Below are 15,006 nucleotides of genomic sequence, written 5' to 3' on the forward strand. Positions count from 1 at the left end.
GGAACATGGTAGTGTGTAAAATCAGCCTTTTACTTATTGCTGTACGACGGCCAAGTATCATTCCCTTCAGCCTTATCTGCATCTTTTGGGTGGTGCAAACCTTCCTCTGCATCACTCTGATGTAGTTTGTTTGCGCCTCATGGTGAATAATCGAATGATGTCAGTACTTATACTTATGGAGAGGTATTAAACTGCAGTTAAAAACCTTTTTTAAAACATATAAATAGAAATATAGTATGCATGTTGCCTTGTTCATATTTCTCGTGTCCGAGAGAAGTTTCAAAGGAGGGCCAGCACAGAGCAGCATAAAACATCCATTCTGTACCACTCCTCACAGACAGTTTCACACATTTACAGGAACTGTGGCTGAGTGAATGGAGAACATTACTCTTCGGGTTTTGGTCAGTTATCTGATGCTCATACTGAGGACACATGATCAAAGGCAACCTGCGATGAGAGGAAAGGCAGCGAAGGCTCTGTGAAACAGCTCATTCAGGTCTATTATTAAATGGAACAGTTGAGTTATAAATAAATAAATAACTCAACTGTTGCATTCAAATTCAATGCAAGTACTTAGAAAAACAAATAGATTAACAAATAGGTGAATGTAACTCCAAAATTAAGAGAAGTAGCAGCAGACTCACCTCCATGCTGGTAAGATTACAGCGATGGGTCCCGCCGAACCAGCCACTGTTGGAGCACTGGTCAATGTCCACATCCTGCAGGTTCACGTCCACGCGGACAACGCCCCTGTCAGAGAGAAGGAAGCGGGGAAAGAGTCAGGACAAGAGTGCAGAAGAAAAGAGGGAAAGAGGGAGGTAGAAATATTGAGAGGAGTAAATAAAAGAAACAAATGAAATTGAAGAATCAAATGTGTTCAGCAGGAATGGAAGAAAAGTGAAACAGAACAGGAGGGAAGATGAAAACAAGCAGAAAGGAGGCACGTGGACTACACAGATGCAGGTGAGGTCAGAATGAAAGGGAAGAAAATTAAAAACAGGAAAGAAGAGCAATGCTCGGGGGAAGTGAGGTTAAAGGTTCAACAAGCAGGAGAAGGGAGGTGTAGCCGAACGGGAGGAATAGGAATAAATTGAAAGGGAGAAGAATTAAGAGTGATGGAGGTAAGTAATGAAAAAGAAGAGAGAGACAGAGGTAAGGAAAAAGAAGCAGGGTCAGATTCATAATGTGCCACTTTTCCTTCCAGACACTGAGAAATTAAAAAGTAACGCTTTTAGTGTCAAGACTGCATTGCCTGTTGCCTCCAATTTGAGAACGCTAGCTTTCATATTTTCTGAATTCGGTTTCTTTGTTCTTGTTGTGCGTTGAACACTTTCACAGATTTGTGTGGACCTTTTGGGTTGCTGGGAATCCTGTGCAGGATGCTGACTGCCTCGCTGCAGTTTAGCTAGAATCTGGTTGTCAGGCCATTTCACCTTGACTGATGGGCCTCATCATGTGCCTCATCAGCTCGGCTCACTACAAATACTGTATCCTGTCGCTTTATTTTCTGCTTGTTGAGCCGCAGACAAGTCAAAGACAAACAACTTTTGTTCCAGAAGATCATGGCTTCTCTTTCCTGTCAACAAATGCAACACGATGACTAATGCGATGAGTCGGCTGAAGCACGTTTGTGCCTAATAAGCGCATAAATCTGAATCGCAAAGTTGCCATGACAACATACTGATGTTTAAGACGTTAACTAAGAATCATTAACACTAAACACAGTAGTTTAGGCTAATGGAAATATTTTTGAGAACATTTTTCACCTGATGGTAACTCGAAATTAAAAATAAGAGGTCACCCAAGCTGCTATAAACAGCTTCTAGTTCCACGACAGCTGAGTGCTATAGTTTTTAAGCACATTTGTTGGACGGCTTTCAGCGGTGGATTATTGCACATTTGGTGCTGTAGTGAGCTTTGAGGAAGCAGGCTGGTATGTTATGAATAAAAGTAAACTACAATCTGATCCCATGCTTCCCTGTGCAAATGCCAGTGTAAAGTTTTTAAAGGCAGTATTTATGTGGGGTGTGTTCTCTGCTCCCGGCCATGTTCACTATCAGATTCTGAGGATTTTCACACCAAAGGTGAGAAATACTCTTGTTTTCTTGCTGCGCCTGAGACCCGAACAAGTTCAATACACGGAGACTGCTGGCCTGTGCAGCAGTGAGCCACTACAGATTCAGACTGTGGAGTGAAGAAGGTTAAATAAACTGGTGAGGGATGTGACTGAAATACAGCACAGCCCGAGACTTCAGCTAAGTCAGTGTAGCCCACAGTGAATAGATATCTTTGTTTATGACTCTCTATCTCCCTTTTATCATGCACACTTATAAATAATGCCTGGTTTTCTTTTATTAAACCTTTTATTAAACCTCGCTGTCAATTCCTCCACTCCTTTGTGGTGAAGTGGTGCCTGACACCTGTTACCTCCCTCCCCCATCTGCCTGGTGGGAAGTGGAACAAACAACCGCAGAGAGAGGCTTTGGCTACCACCTCTACTCGAGTACACAAGAAAGAAAAAGAAGCAAATGTGTTTACGCCTGTATGTGTTTGTGTGCACTCGAGTCCTTTACGCAGGTCAAGGCTTGGTGGAAAGCAGAAGTAAAAACTGAGAGATGTGAAAGAGCTTGGATCTGTGTTAACATGAGGCACAAATTTCTTAGAGTGAAAGAAACATCAGGACAAGCACTGCATGGGGGTACAATTTGATCATTTCTGCTACAACATAACAAATGATTGTGAAGACAAATGTACGCCTCGGCCTGAGTACCACTAAAAGAGTGATTCTTTACATTTACACAGCACAGATGGTCCTTTATTTCTCTGGGATGATTTATTCTTCCTCCTCTCACTAGCAATCCATCAAAACCATTTAGCCACCCATTAAGGCTTCATGATAACCATCAGTCACTTCCAAGCTATTTACAAAGTGCTGCTCTATACTGCTTAAATTCTGATTTCATAAATCCAGCTTCACAGCGACCCTTCCAATGAAATTATTTCAGATTAGGCTTAGGTGAGCAATAGATGGATAAGCTGCTCTCAGGTCCTGTGTCAGGTCTTTGACGGACTTTTTCCTGTTTCTTGTGGAGATGACTTGCAGATTCTGTCTGCTGTAGACAGTTTTTTAGGCCTGCCACATCTTCTTTTCTCCTCCACTTGTCTGGTTTCCTCAATTTTTTTAAAAACACACCGCACACAATGTGGAGATATGCCAATTTTCCAGCTATTAGTGCTGCAGGAATCATCGTTTTGGTGCCAAAGGTATGATTTTATGTCCATCAAAATGTGTTATCTTTGCTATTTTCTGTAGATTCAGGTAAAGAAGCTGGAAAATGTATGTGTTTGTCATAGTCAGTGGAAGCAGACTGTGTGGAGTGTGAATAGTGGACCCAAACGCAGACACAACATGTCTGGAACATGGAACGTAACTTGATTTAACAAAAGGTGAGCTGTTTAATAAGGCTGATGAAAAGGTACAAACGAAGGGCAAGGCAAACTGATGCAAAACTAAACATTAACCTAAACTGAGTAAACTGAAATAGAACATGAAAAACCCTGACATGAACATGAATACATGAAACCTGGAAGCATGGCGTGAAACAACAGACGACCTGACAATGAAACATGACAGCAGAACACGAAACACAGGGGAACACAGCTTATACAAATGAACATGACGCCACAGGGGTATGGGCAGAAATCTGTGCCATCAGAAACTGAATTTGAATAAGTTCAATTTGAATTTGAATTGCTCCGATTGAATCTGAATTGTAACTTGAATAAATGCTTTTGAAAACTGAATTTGAATTAGTCTAATTTGAAATTGAATTTATATTTTGAAAATGAATTGATTTGCTTTGAAACTGCATTTTATCCTTTAAAAATTCAGCTCTCGAATAATTTCAGTTTCACTTCTCACCATTCAGTTTCAGTTCTACAATTCAATTTCAGTTCCAAAATTCAGTTTTTTGGAACTTACATCCGGTTCCGGTTCAAGCGCAGATTAATAGAACTACGTTTTACTAGCGGACCGAAAGTGTTACCGACGGGAATCTACAGCGTCTTGAGCTGAATTAAGACTTCAGAAGTCATTCGTCATGTCGAATGACCAGCGGATAAACTCTCAGGTTGGTAATAAATGTACTACATGTATAAGAACAAGCATCATGTTAACAAATGATTGCCGTAAGGTAACTGTTATGCTTATTGTAGCTGCTAGCTAAAAACGCTAATTTAGCGTAGTTTGCCCTGAATTCAGCTTTGACAAACAAATATGATCGACTGTTTCTAGTAGAATTCCAAAGTTGTCATCTTGGACCCTGTCAGAGTACCCCCTCTGTATGCTTGCAGAGACCCCTACAGTAGGGAAACATGCAAAACGGTGTCCAAACCTTTGTGTTTTAGCTTTATTTATGTCTTACACAGCATCCCAACTCTTTAGCTAACTTAATAACTTTAGCTAAAGTGAATAGTTAGTCTAATTCATTAGTGCAGCATTACTGGATCACCTCTGTTTGAAGTGATATAATATGATGTACAACTATCACTGTGTTTAACTACCATAATAATTCTTAGGGTACTGAGTGCATGCTTAATTAGATATATTTTTTAAACATACTGCTCCATTACTATGTTTGACAGGCTGAAGTTGTCGGGTCACCTCCTAAATTGACTATCTTTTACAGGTGTTTTGTGCCAGAAATGGAGTGTCCACTGAAGACTGAAGATACTGAATCTCTACGCCTTGCCATTGATCCCTATTGTGCCTTCATCTAGACAAGAGACAAACTTAACCACTCTCATATGCTCTGTACCTACATCACATTCCCTGACAGTCGTAGCTTGGCTCATCTGAGGGTGAAATTATAAGAATGTGTTATTTTGCAAAGTGCTCTCTAGTGTTCCTAAATAAAATATGGCATTGAGGTCATTTCTTTTGAATTAATCCCTTCTTCTGAAATATAAGAACCTCTTCTGGTTTTAATGGCACTTTGGATTTCCTGACTTTCTGTTCCACTTCCAAACCCAAATAGATGCTGACAAGCTGACACAGTAACATGGAAGAGGGAAAGACGTTGGAAAGGACTACTACAAATAAACCTAACGCCTAACCATGAAAAGTGTAAAATAAGAACAACAATAATAATAATAATAAAGATAAAAGATGAAGTAACAAGTTTTTAGTTTATTCCAAATGATCATCCAGATGTCTGTGACATGTGATGACAAACACCATAATGGAAGGCCTTAGTCATCACATGCTTAAACTCATATATTTTTGCATATGCTGAACAGGCAGTCAGACATGCTGTAACTGTGGGGTAGAAAACAGCATGAACACCATACGGCAGGGGTCTCAAACTCCAGTCCTCGAGGCAATGGAAAAGTTGCATGACTCCAGTCCACCCTTGAGGACTGGAGTTTGAGACCCCTGTCATATGGAATATGACAGGTGTGGTTGAACTGCATGAAGACTCTGAAGTTTCTCTTCTCTTCTGGACAGGAATGTGGCCTTGTCCTGTGAGCCACTGTAAGGATGTACTTAGAGTAGAACTGGACTGTCACCGGCCTCAGGCTCTTCACCCTTTTCAAAGACAAAGCAGTCATTTAGATAAAATATTAGATATTGTTTACCTGTAAATGCACAAAGAGAATTTAGAAATGTAATTATTGTCAAGAGTGAACAAGTACTGATAGTGTAATCTACAGCTGTGGCCAAACGTTTAGAGAATGAGAAGTGTTGTTTGCTTATTTACAAAGTTTGCTGTTTCAGTGATAGTTGTATATCATATTATATCACTTCAAACAGAGGTGATCCAGTAATGCTGCACTAATGAATTTGACTAACTATTCACTTTAGCTAAAGTTATTAAGTTAGCTAAAGAGTTGGGATGCTGTGTAAGACATAAATAAAGCTAAAACACAAAGGTTTGGACACCGTTTTGCATGTTTCCCTACTGTAGGGGTCTCTGCAAGCATACAGAGGGGGTACTCTGACAGGGTCCAAGATGACAACTTTGGAATTCTACTAGAAACAGTCGATCATATTTGTTGTCAAAGCTGAATTCAGGGCAAACTACGTTAAATTAGCGTTTTTAGCTAGCAGCTACAATAAGCATAACAGTTACCTTACGGCTATCTTTTGTTAACATGACGCTTGTTCTTATACATGTAATACATTTATTACCAACCTGAGAGTTTATCCGCTGGTCATTCGACATGACGAATGACTTCTGAAGTCTTAATTCAGCTCAAGACGCTGTAGATTCCCGTCAGTAACACTTTCGGTCCGCTAGTAAAACGTAGTTCTATTAATCTGCGCTTGAACCGGAACCGGATGTAAGTTCCAAAAAACTGAATTTTGGAACTGAAATTGAATTGTAGAACTGAAACTGAATGGTGAGAAGTGAAACTGAAATTATTCGAGAGCTGAATTTTTAAAGGATAAAATGCAGTTTCAAAGCAAATCAATTCATTTTCAAAATATAAATTCAATTTCAATTTAGTGATGATCATTTTCAAACCATAAATTCAATTTCAAATTAGACTAATTCAAATTCAGTTTTCAAAAGCATTTATTCAAGTTACAATTCAGATTCAATCTGAGCAATTCAAATTCAAATTGAACTTATTCAAATTCAGTTTCTGATGGCACAGATTTCTGCCCATACAGGGGACGCAAAACTAAACACACTGAACATGGAACACATGACTTTCAAAATAAAACAGGAAACATAATGGGATGTAGACATGAAACACAGGGTGAGTGAGACATAAACACTAGGGGCAAAGACACAAGGGGAATCTGATAAACAATGAACTATAACAGGGCAACCAAGGCAAAACAGAAAGAGCTTAAGATAACTAAATGAACTTAAACATAAACCATAAACCATCAAAATACACTGAAACTCAAAGCGCCGAGTTAAAAGACCCAGGATCGTGACAGTGTTGCAACAGGCTACGGGTAAGAAAGTGCCTAAAGACAAAATTTAAAATAGGTGCTTTGCTAAGTTGTCTGCTGTGTGTGGTTCATTCCTTGAGTTAGGTGCCTTTTCTATGCTTGAATTAATTTTTGCTTGAAAAAGTGGTCAGGTACGAGGGCTGAAAAAGAAGCTAATGTCCAGAGAAAAACAAAAAGACCTTCAAAAGCACGAAGAGCTACGCTCAAGGCCACTTTAGAAAATTACAAGAACATCTGGCTCATTGGAAGCAAAATATAAACAAAGGAAAGGCGTCACAAGACTTTTGCACAGTACTACAAGCTAGAGACGGTGGTTATGCAATGACATTATCTGTGCTGTTGTGTTGATGACAAATAGCGAAAGTGAAAACTGAGAGAAAGTCTTTATTTTTGTTTTTCTGACAGATTTGCACATGATCATTTATATCTATGTGAGCTACAATTCAGTGCCGCTCTTTTCTGAAGCGAAACAACTTCGGTTATGGTTTCTATAAAAGAAAGAAAAACATGAAATGCTTCCAGAGGTATAGTATCTTATAGCATTTCCTTATAATGACACAATATCTTTTTTACCATCCTATATAAAAGTGCTGGAGGTGAGGCTGCTGGATTCTTGTCGGGATTGAATTATTTTATTCTGGTTTTCATTTACACATGTCAAACTTTTGCTTCTTCCATTCCTTGTGAAAGGCAGAGCTGGAGCTTAGTCTGAAAGACAGACAAAAATCATTGGAAAGAGCCTCTCTCCTCCCCTCATTACCTCACAAATTTACATCAGACTCAAATAATAATAATAAGAAAGAGCAACAAGGTTTCTTTGACACAGAAAGTAGAAGACATGGAGGCTCTGGCTTATCATCTCCACTACTTTATGCATTTCTGTCCAGAGCCAACAAACTTTCTATTTTTAGAAATGCCATCGCAGGAGTGAGATGAGTCGAAGAAACAGCATAGCACAACTCGCATTACAGAACATAGAGGGAGGAGAAAAACATCATGATTCTGGTTGTGTACTTGCAGCCAATATTTATCCTCAGTTACAGACTGTATTTCTCTGAGATACACACTCAGGTTTTAAACATCCACTTTATTATTTTCCCTCTTAACTTGACATTTCCCTTGGCTCCCTTTGCTGACTCCACAGTCAATTTTGACAAATGCCAAACTATATTACTAAAAGTACGGCAGTTATTTCTTGATCTTGGAAACTGGAAAGCTCTGGGGGTAAAAATACTAAGTGGACCCTGAGTTTTGACTTTTTCAAAATCGCTATTTCTGAGGTCTTGACTAATTTTAATCCTTACCTTTACATCAACCCCCCCTAACAGTGCATACCTCATAGTTTCCATCTCTATTCATTACAGAGTTTCTCTATAATCCAGCATCCCCTCTATATTCATATGAAACATCACAAATGGGATTCAGTATCTGACTTGCCTTCTTCTAAATGTCACAAATCACAGTGACTTGTAAAATGTCACAATCATTTAAACTCACTCAAAACCCTCTTGGCTGGGCTGGAATAGGCAATTGATTTAATTATGAATTCATTCACTGAACTGATTTAATCACACTTAACATTTTCCAGACGCCTTAGGCCACTGACACAAGCACATCTCCCATCTTTCTCAACTAGTTAAACATCCTCATCATGACAAGTTGATGGTTTAAAACGGGCAATATCCCGGACATGACTCGAATCCTCTTTTGGAGATGAACAAGCCAATGCAGGCAGACTGAGTCATTACAGCAAGCTGAAGCTACCCTATAAGACAGATGCTTAACTTTCAAGCAGCTCTAACAAACATCTCTGGAAATTTGAGGTAATCTGAAAGTGTGGACCATGTTGATGCTGATAGAAATTCATTGTGTAATAAGAATCAGCCATCTTCAGATCCTGCACAGAGATGATAGCTGTACAATTCTCTAAAAAGCCAGAAGAAGCCCTCATCACATCGTAACACTGTCCCTGGAGCAGGTAGTGATGCAGCATTTTGCTCAGGGACACATCACCGGGGTGGATGCATGCCAGGGTGAGGGCCGAATCACAAACACAACACTGCTGCCTATAAACCACGAGCACTGTGCATCACAGTGTCATTCCAATTTAATTAGTCTTGCTTATTATGTAGTGACAGTGTAGGGGTATTTTACATGTGTAGGTGAATCTGTGTCTGTGCATATACACTTGTGGATCTTTATATTGAAGATGGCAGAAGTTTCATGTGATGATGTCAGCGGATATAACACCAATGCCTGTGAGCCAAAAGCTCAGGCTTCAGGTCGACTGAACACCTTTTTGGGGAGTTTTTCTCCCTACTCTTCACCTTGAATGACATCAGTCCAAGACGATGTCCTTAACACGGGCATCTCAGGGACAAAGATCTTGCTAAGTTACAGCAACCATCCACCTGGTTTTCAAACCTTCTGTTCATGAGGGAAAACCTATCAGAAGAAAGGAAGCAGATGAACTAAAGGGCTTCACCAAAGCCCAGAACAGGATAAATAAGGATTATTTTGAACTGTGAATCATGGAAAGCTAGAGTCCAAAATAAAAATGCAAAGCTAGAGTTAGTACAAAACTAAGTAAGTAAGTAAGAGTAAGAGTTGGATGTGTGTGTATTTACCCCAAGCTTACCCTTGTTGTAAACGTTCTTTTTTTCCTCTCTTAAAAGATATTTATCATCTTTAATTGTATTTTTTTTCTCACATGTTATCTCACATTAGCGACACTGAGTGTGTGAGTGATACACTGACTTATGCACTGCAACTTAGACTGATGTAAGGGTGAAGTGCACCTGGACCTCTGAGTGGTTTCATCTTGTAGTAGAGATTTCATTGTTTATTCATGGCTTCATTGATCTTCTCAGGACACTCTTGGACCGCAGCCTTGAAATACGAGAGCTTTAGGTGTTTTGATGCACCTAAATGTTACCCACAAACACGCACGCGTGCACACTTCTATAGATATCCTCACTTACGAGCACTGCGTAAAGCCTGCAGAATTCATTAGAGTGCTGGCTGCAGCAGGGCTGCATGCCTGTGCCTTGACAGGTGAGTGAAATGTCTAGATAGATCTGTCAAGGTTCTTTTTAACTGTCTGCTTCTATTACAGCAGTAGGTGGATCCATATTTACATGAAGTCTCACAGAGGTTATTGTCAATTAAATGCTGTTAAAGCATTTCAATAGCTGACGCTGATTATCTGATTAACTTTAATTATTAATAAAATATAAAGAAATAGATACTTTAACATGTGTGAGCTGTAATAGAACATTAAAACATATTTTTCTACATTTTAAGGACAAAAAAGTGACACTTTTCAGTCTCACCTGAACTCTGGCGCTGAGTTGCTCTTAAGTCCATAGAAGGCTGCAGACAGGGTGAGCAGCCAATAGGGCACAAACGTTCCGTGTTCACACTCCAGGTATGGCGCAGACCACTTAATTTGGTTTTTGTCCAGGAGATAAGTGCCACTCTTGGAGCCCGATGCCTCCGTGATTCTTCTGTGCATGTGTGGTCTCCTGCCGTCCCTGAACTCATTAAACCAGTCAGTCTCCGGACTCCTGCCCTTGAGGTGACGGTGCGCAGAGCCGGATAGGTCCTGTAGTACCACTTCATTCTCGGTTCTCGTCGCCTGGAGGAAAACGTGGGGCCCTGGCGTCAGCGCATCCGTGTGCAAGGTCACCACTGCCCTGTGGATTTTAGGATCCCCTTCGAGGATGCTTTGAACCAGCGCGTGGTACCAGTGGATGTCCCTCCGCAGGGTTTGCTCCCGGGACCTGTTGGCTTGCAGGATCATATTCAGGAAGTTTGTGGCGTGCGCTACAGTGTCCAGAATGCTGTGGAGGGAATAGTGGGAGGCGACGTGGAGGCCGCCTCGCAGGCTGCTCAGCTCGTACCTCCGCGAACAGTTGACCTGTCTAAGCGCCGAAGAGTCCCCGGTGTGCAAGAAAGCGGTCACCACCCTGGGCAGGTCCTCCTCGATTTTGTGCGCCACCACCGTGCGCTCGGTGGCTGGTACTGGGTAATAGGTCGGATGGTGGGGTGGCTCCCTGTTGATATTTTGGGTGCTGAAGACTGGTGGGCTCTTATCGTCGCGGTCATTGTCAGACCACTCCACATAACCGTAGTTTGAACCCCAAACGAGCCCTGTTTGCAGGAGCAACGGGACGACTAGGAGAGCCATGGTTCGTTGTCACAGGCACAGAGCAGACACCGCGTGGACTTGGCAAAGTGTGGCGAGCATCACCAAAGCCACTCTATATCTTCTGCCGCTTCAGGAGATCAGAAACACTTTCAAACACACGCCCGAGGATGTCCTGGATTTCATACCTACGACCAAGCATAAAACGGCAAACGATTTCCTCTTGTCATCTTTGCATCTTTCAGAGAGAGCACACTTTTCCTCTCTTCTGTTAAAAAAAACACACAGTGTGATCTAAACAGCTGCACAGACACGAACCAGCTTCCTAACTCATGAGAAAACCACACGGACTCCTCACCAGCCCGCAATCCAGGGGAGTGCTCGGGTTCTCCTTCTGTTTTTACTCCCGCTCGGAGAAATCCAGGAGAAGAATGACAAGGGAGAGAGCAAATTGTACTCGAAGTTCCGTCCCTCCCAATAAAACCCTAATAGGCCACCTCGAGAGTCGCCCACCGGCGTGTGTGCTGGTTTCTCATTGCCGGTCTGTCTGAGGTGGGCGGAGCGTGGGAACGACGAGAGCTGTCCGGTGCTGAAAGTAGCGCCCGTAGGAAGAAAAGCGAGGGAGGCTGTGGTGATGAAGAGGAGCCCTGAGTAATGAAGACGAAGGAGCAATCTGGCAACTAGATTTACTTTGCAAATGAAAAAAAGAAAGAAAAACGACTGCGTGAGTGAGTGAGAGAAAGAGGGGCGGGGGAGGGGGGCTCACATATAGTTTAAACTGTGATTAATTATATATAGACAAAATGTCCAAAACTGTGTATAAAGTAGAACATCACACACATTACAGCCACATTTTTTCTCAAGGGTTACATTTCTAATCATCAACCCAAGCAGCATCATGTATATTAGCCAGGTGTGTTCTAATATACTGTGTGTGCGGCTGGGAATCGCAGATCCACGCTTTCTTGGGTCAGAGTCACGTAAATTTCGTGAAGAGAGGGCAAACGACACGGTGTGTCTGCAGATGTCCAGATGCCTGCCAATTTTTTACTTTTTTTCGAGCCTTAGAGGCACTGAGACATTACAGTATAGCCTAATGCGCTAATTTCAAATCCTTCAGGGGGACTTGATAGAACTATAATAGGCCCGAGTGCGCATCTGTGCGCGTCCAAGCGCGCATAATCCGGGCCTCACTCACGATTCTGTCACGGTACATTACCCACAATGACAGTGGTACCACCACACAGTGATTCTGCCATGTGATACATTGCAAGACAATTTGTAACTGAAGGAGACTTTAGCATGTCTACCCGTTAAAACAGAGGGTAAAGTCTGGGATGATCTGCTTATCCTCTGGATTGTTGTGTCGGTTTTTGTGTGTTACTGTTTTTGTTATTACGGATAAATAATGTAACAGTGCAATCATTTACCCCTATGGCTTGGTCCCTCCCTTACGAGTTCTCCTTCATCAACTTATTTAACTCCCACACGTTTTAATTCAAGGGTTTATATTTGGAACCAGTGCTGATAACATATTGCAAGAGGAAGCCGGTGTGATACATCGCTGCATCATATTTTGTCCCACGCAGCAGTGAGTAAATAAGAGAGTGGGCATTCCTCTTTGTGCTACTTTCCTGTGTTTAGACACTTTATGAGTCCATCTGGGGACACGTTTATGTTCACGAGTGCGTGCGCACGTGTCCACGGGGCTGATCGGGAGTCATCCCGGGACTGTAAATGGGTGGTGCAGAGTACACCTCGCCCGGGGTGACTCGCAGGCCGTTGCCGTGGCAGTGGAAGGTGACGAGGCAGAGATCTCCCCCATGCTGTCCGCTGCAGCGAGTGATGTGGACTGCGGCCTGTCTGGTTTTACACAATCTACAGCTACAACTACTGTACGAACTCACCACCACCTCACCGCTCACCGCCAATCAGCCAGATGAAAACATGAAAAACAGACCTTCACGGGCAGACGTATAACCGGTGATGCTCACAAGAGAGTGCGTGTAAATCAAAAAGAAAAGGTGTGTTTGTGGCAGGCATGGCGAATGAACGGCGAAGTCGAGAGACAGAGAGACAGAGAGAGAATCTGGGCGAAAGAGACCGTACAGAGTGACTGCTCCTGCCCCCACTGTTTCATCTTCTCTTACAAGCTGCACTGGCTCCCCTGCTCTGATAAATATTTGATAGGCATTTGCTGCTTCATCTGCATGCTTTACAACTTAGGGTCCATACAACCGCAACACGGTAGCGGCTGCTGTACCAGCCGTGCGCTCTCACCCACGCTTCCTCTGTTCTCCCAGAGGTTCCTTTAGATTTTCTCAAAAGAGAGCAAAGGAGGATAAAAGGCTCAGGAACAAAATAAATAAATAAATAAATAAAAATTGGGGGTGCTTCCTCTGCTGCTTGTTTTTCTTCCTGCACTCAGGAGTCTGTTTCTTTCTGCCACACCTATGCAGCCAGCTGCATTTGAACTCAAACTACTGAGGTTGCAAGGTGCTGGCCGGGGTTTGGCAGAAGCTGTGACCTTTTAAGGGAGAGTTTAAATGTAAGCCTGTGATGAAAGGCTGGAGAGGGCACTGAAGGAAAAGACATGATAGGCGTTACTCACACAGTGTGTGGATTTATCCCATGAATCACAGAGGAGTTTATCGACAAGGAGTGAGTTTTCTGAGATTTGTTCTGAAATGATATCAAGTCATCTGTTCTGATCTGCCTCTGGCATGTTTACATATAATTCTAATCTGTATGCGTGAATGATGTACTTTCACTGATGCAGTTAGCTATCACACCAGCATCACCTGCTATTTAAGGCTCCACCTTCAGTCACATCTCTCCATCTGTGCTGATGTATCTGTAGAAGCTGTCGAGAACGTCACAAACTCTATAAATTGGAAACGGTTTGAGACCTCAGCTCATGTGGAGGTATAGTGAAAGCACAGGGTGATGAGGATGAACTTGTGTAGAGAAGAAAACAAACTCCCACTGCTTTCAGTGTTTGGTTTTATGTGAAGCGGGTCGAGCTCTGCTGCCCATCGGAAAGAAAATTCTGCCAAAATCAAGTGGCTCTGTGTAAAAAAAATTGGCCATTAAAATTGAAATTAGCCAAATAGAGGTCCACTCTTAAAATAATACATGTACAGAATCCCCTTCCAGCTCAGTACAATCAGTCACAGTTAAATGCCACCACTCTGACTGCCAAATCAACTGCGGTTCCCTGATAAAGATGAAAAAGGCTGCCCAAAAGTGCTACTGTATTAATTTCCCATGGTACAAGCTGCCATTTCTCAAGTGATGCTGATGGGGGGGAAAGAAAGAAGCCATTTTCATCTGCAAATATCAGTGCAAAGTTCCAGATGAATGGCCCGATCTTGTAGTGAAACTGTGTCTTACAAAATGTAAAATAATGTCTGTGTTTGTTTTTCCAGTTTTTTTTATCAGACACACAATAATGCAGGTTACAAGAAAGAGTCTGCCAACAGTTCATCACTGTTGATGTTGGTAAATGCAGCATGTCTTTCGTTCCTCAAGGCTCATTACGTTGCCTCTCTTCTTGAGCATGTGTGTATGCATCTGAGGTCCTTTGCTCATATCGGTGCAGTGTTGTGTTATTATCACTACTATTATGTGTTGATGTATGTATTTTTTATGTGTTGTGCAGATTAAATCCAGCACTAAAGTTCCTGTTCAAACCCCCTGACTGTGTCTATCAGTGCAGCAGAAGGTGAAACCTAATTAATTCATATCACACCATCAACACAATAGTGCACAGATTTCAGGCCAGATGTTTCCAGAAGCGTGTGTGAGAAATTGTGTGCACTGTGATGTTGTCAATAAAGCCTGCTATGGGTGAGGTTAAAAGCAACCAAGCTGTGCACAAATATCATTTTTG

General features: G+C 41.9%; 1 protein-coding gene across 2 annotated transcripts in view; it reads right to left on the bottom strand.

The window, feature by feature from the left end:
- The window catches only part of gpr158b (G protein-coupled receptor 158b), an 82,256-nt gene extending 70,581 nt beyond the window's left edge, over positions 1-11,675 (bottom strand). Inside the window, exons 1-2 of one of the 2 annotated variants that reach the window (XM_086271611.1) lie at positions 10,306-11,675; positions 645-750 (exon numbers count right to left, since the gene is read on the bottom strand). In XM_086271611.1, the coding sequence (XP_086127737.1) occupies positions 645-750; positions 10,306-11,156 (957 nt within the window). In that variant the 5' untranslated portion in view covers positions 11,157-11,675. Of the gene's footprint in view, positions 1-644; positions 751-10,299 lie in introns of both variants that reach the window. The other variant, XM_086271610.1, reaches the window with a different exon arrangement.
- Positions 11,676-15,006: the final 3,331 nt, after the last annotated feature.

Source organism: Aulonocara sp. 'chitande type north' Nkhata Bay, linkage group LG18 (assembly GCF_057382095.1).
Source record: "Aulonocara sp. 'chitande type north' Nkhata Bay isolate Kocher_YH1m ecotype deep benthic linkage group LG18, A_spYH_male_GT1.1, whole genome shotgun sequence".
Lineage (NCBI taxonomy): Eukaryota > Metazoa > Chordata > Actinopteri > Cichliformes > Cichlidae > Aulonocara > Aulonocara sp. 'chitande type north' Nkhata Bay.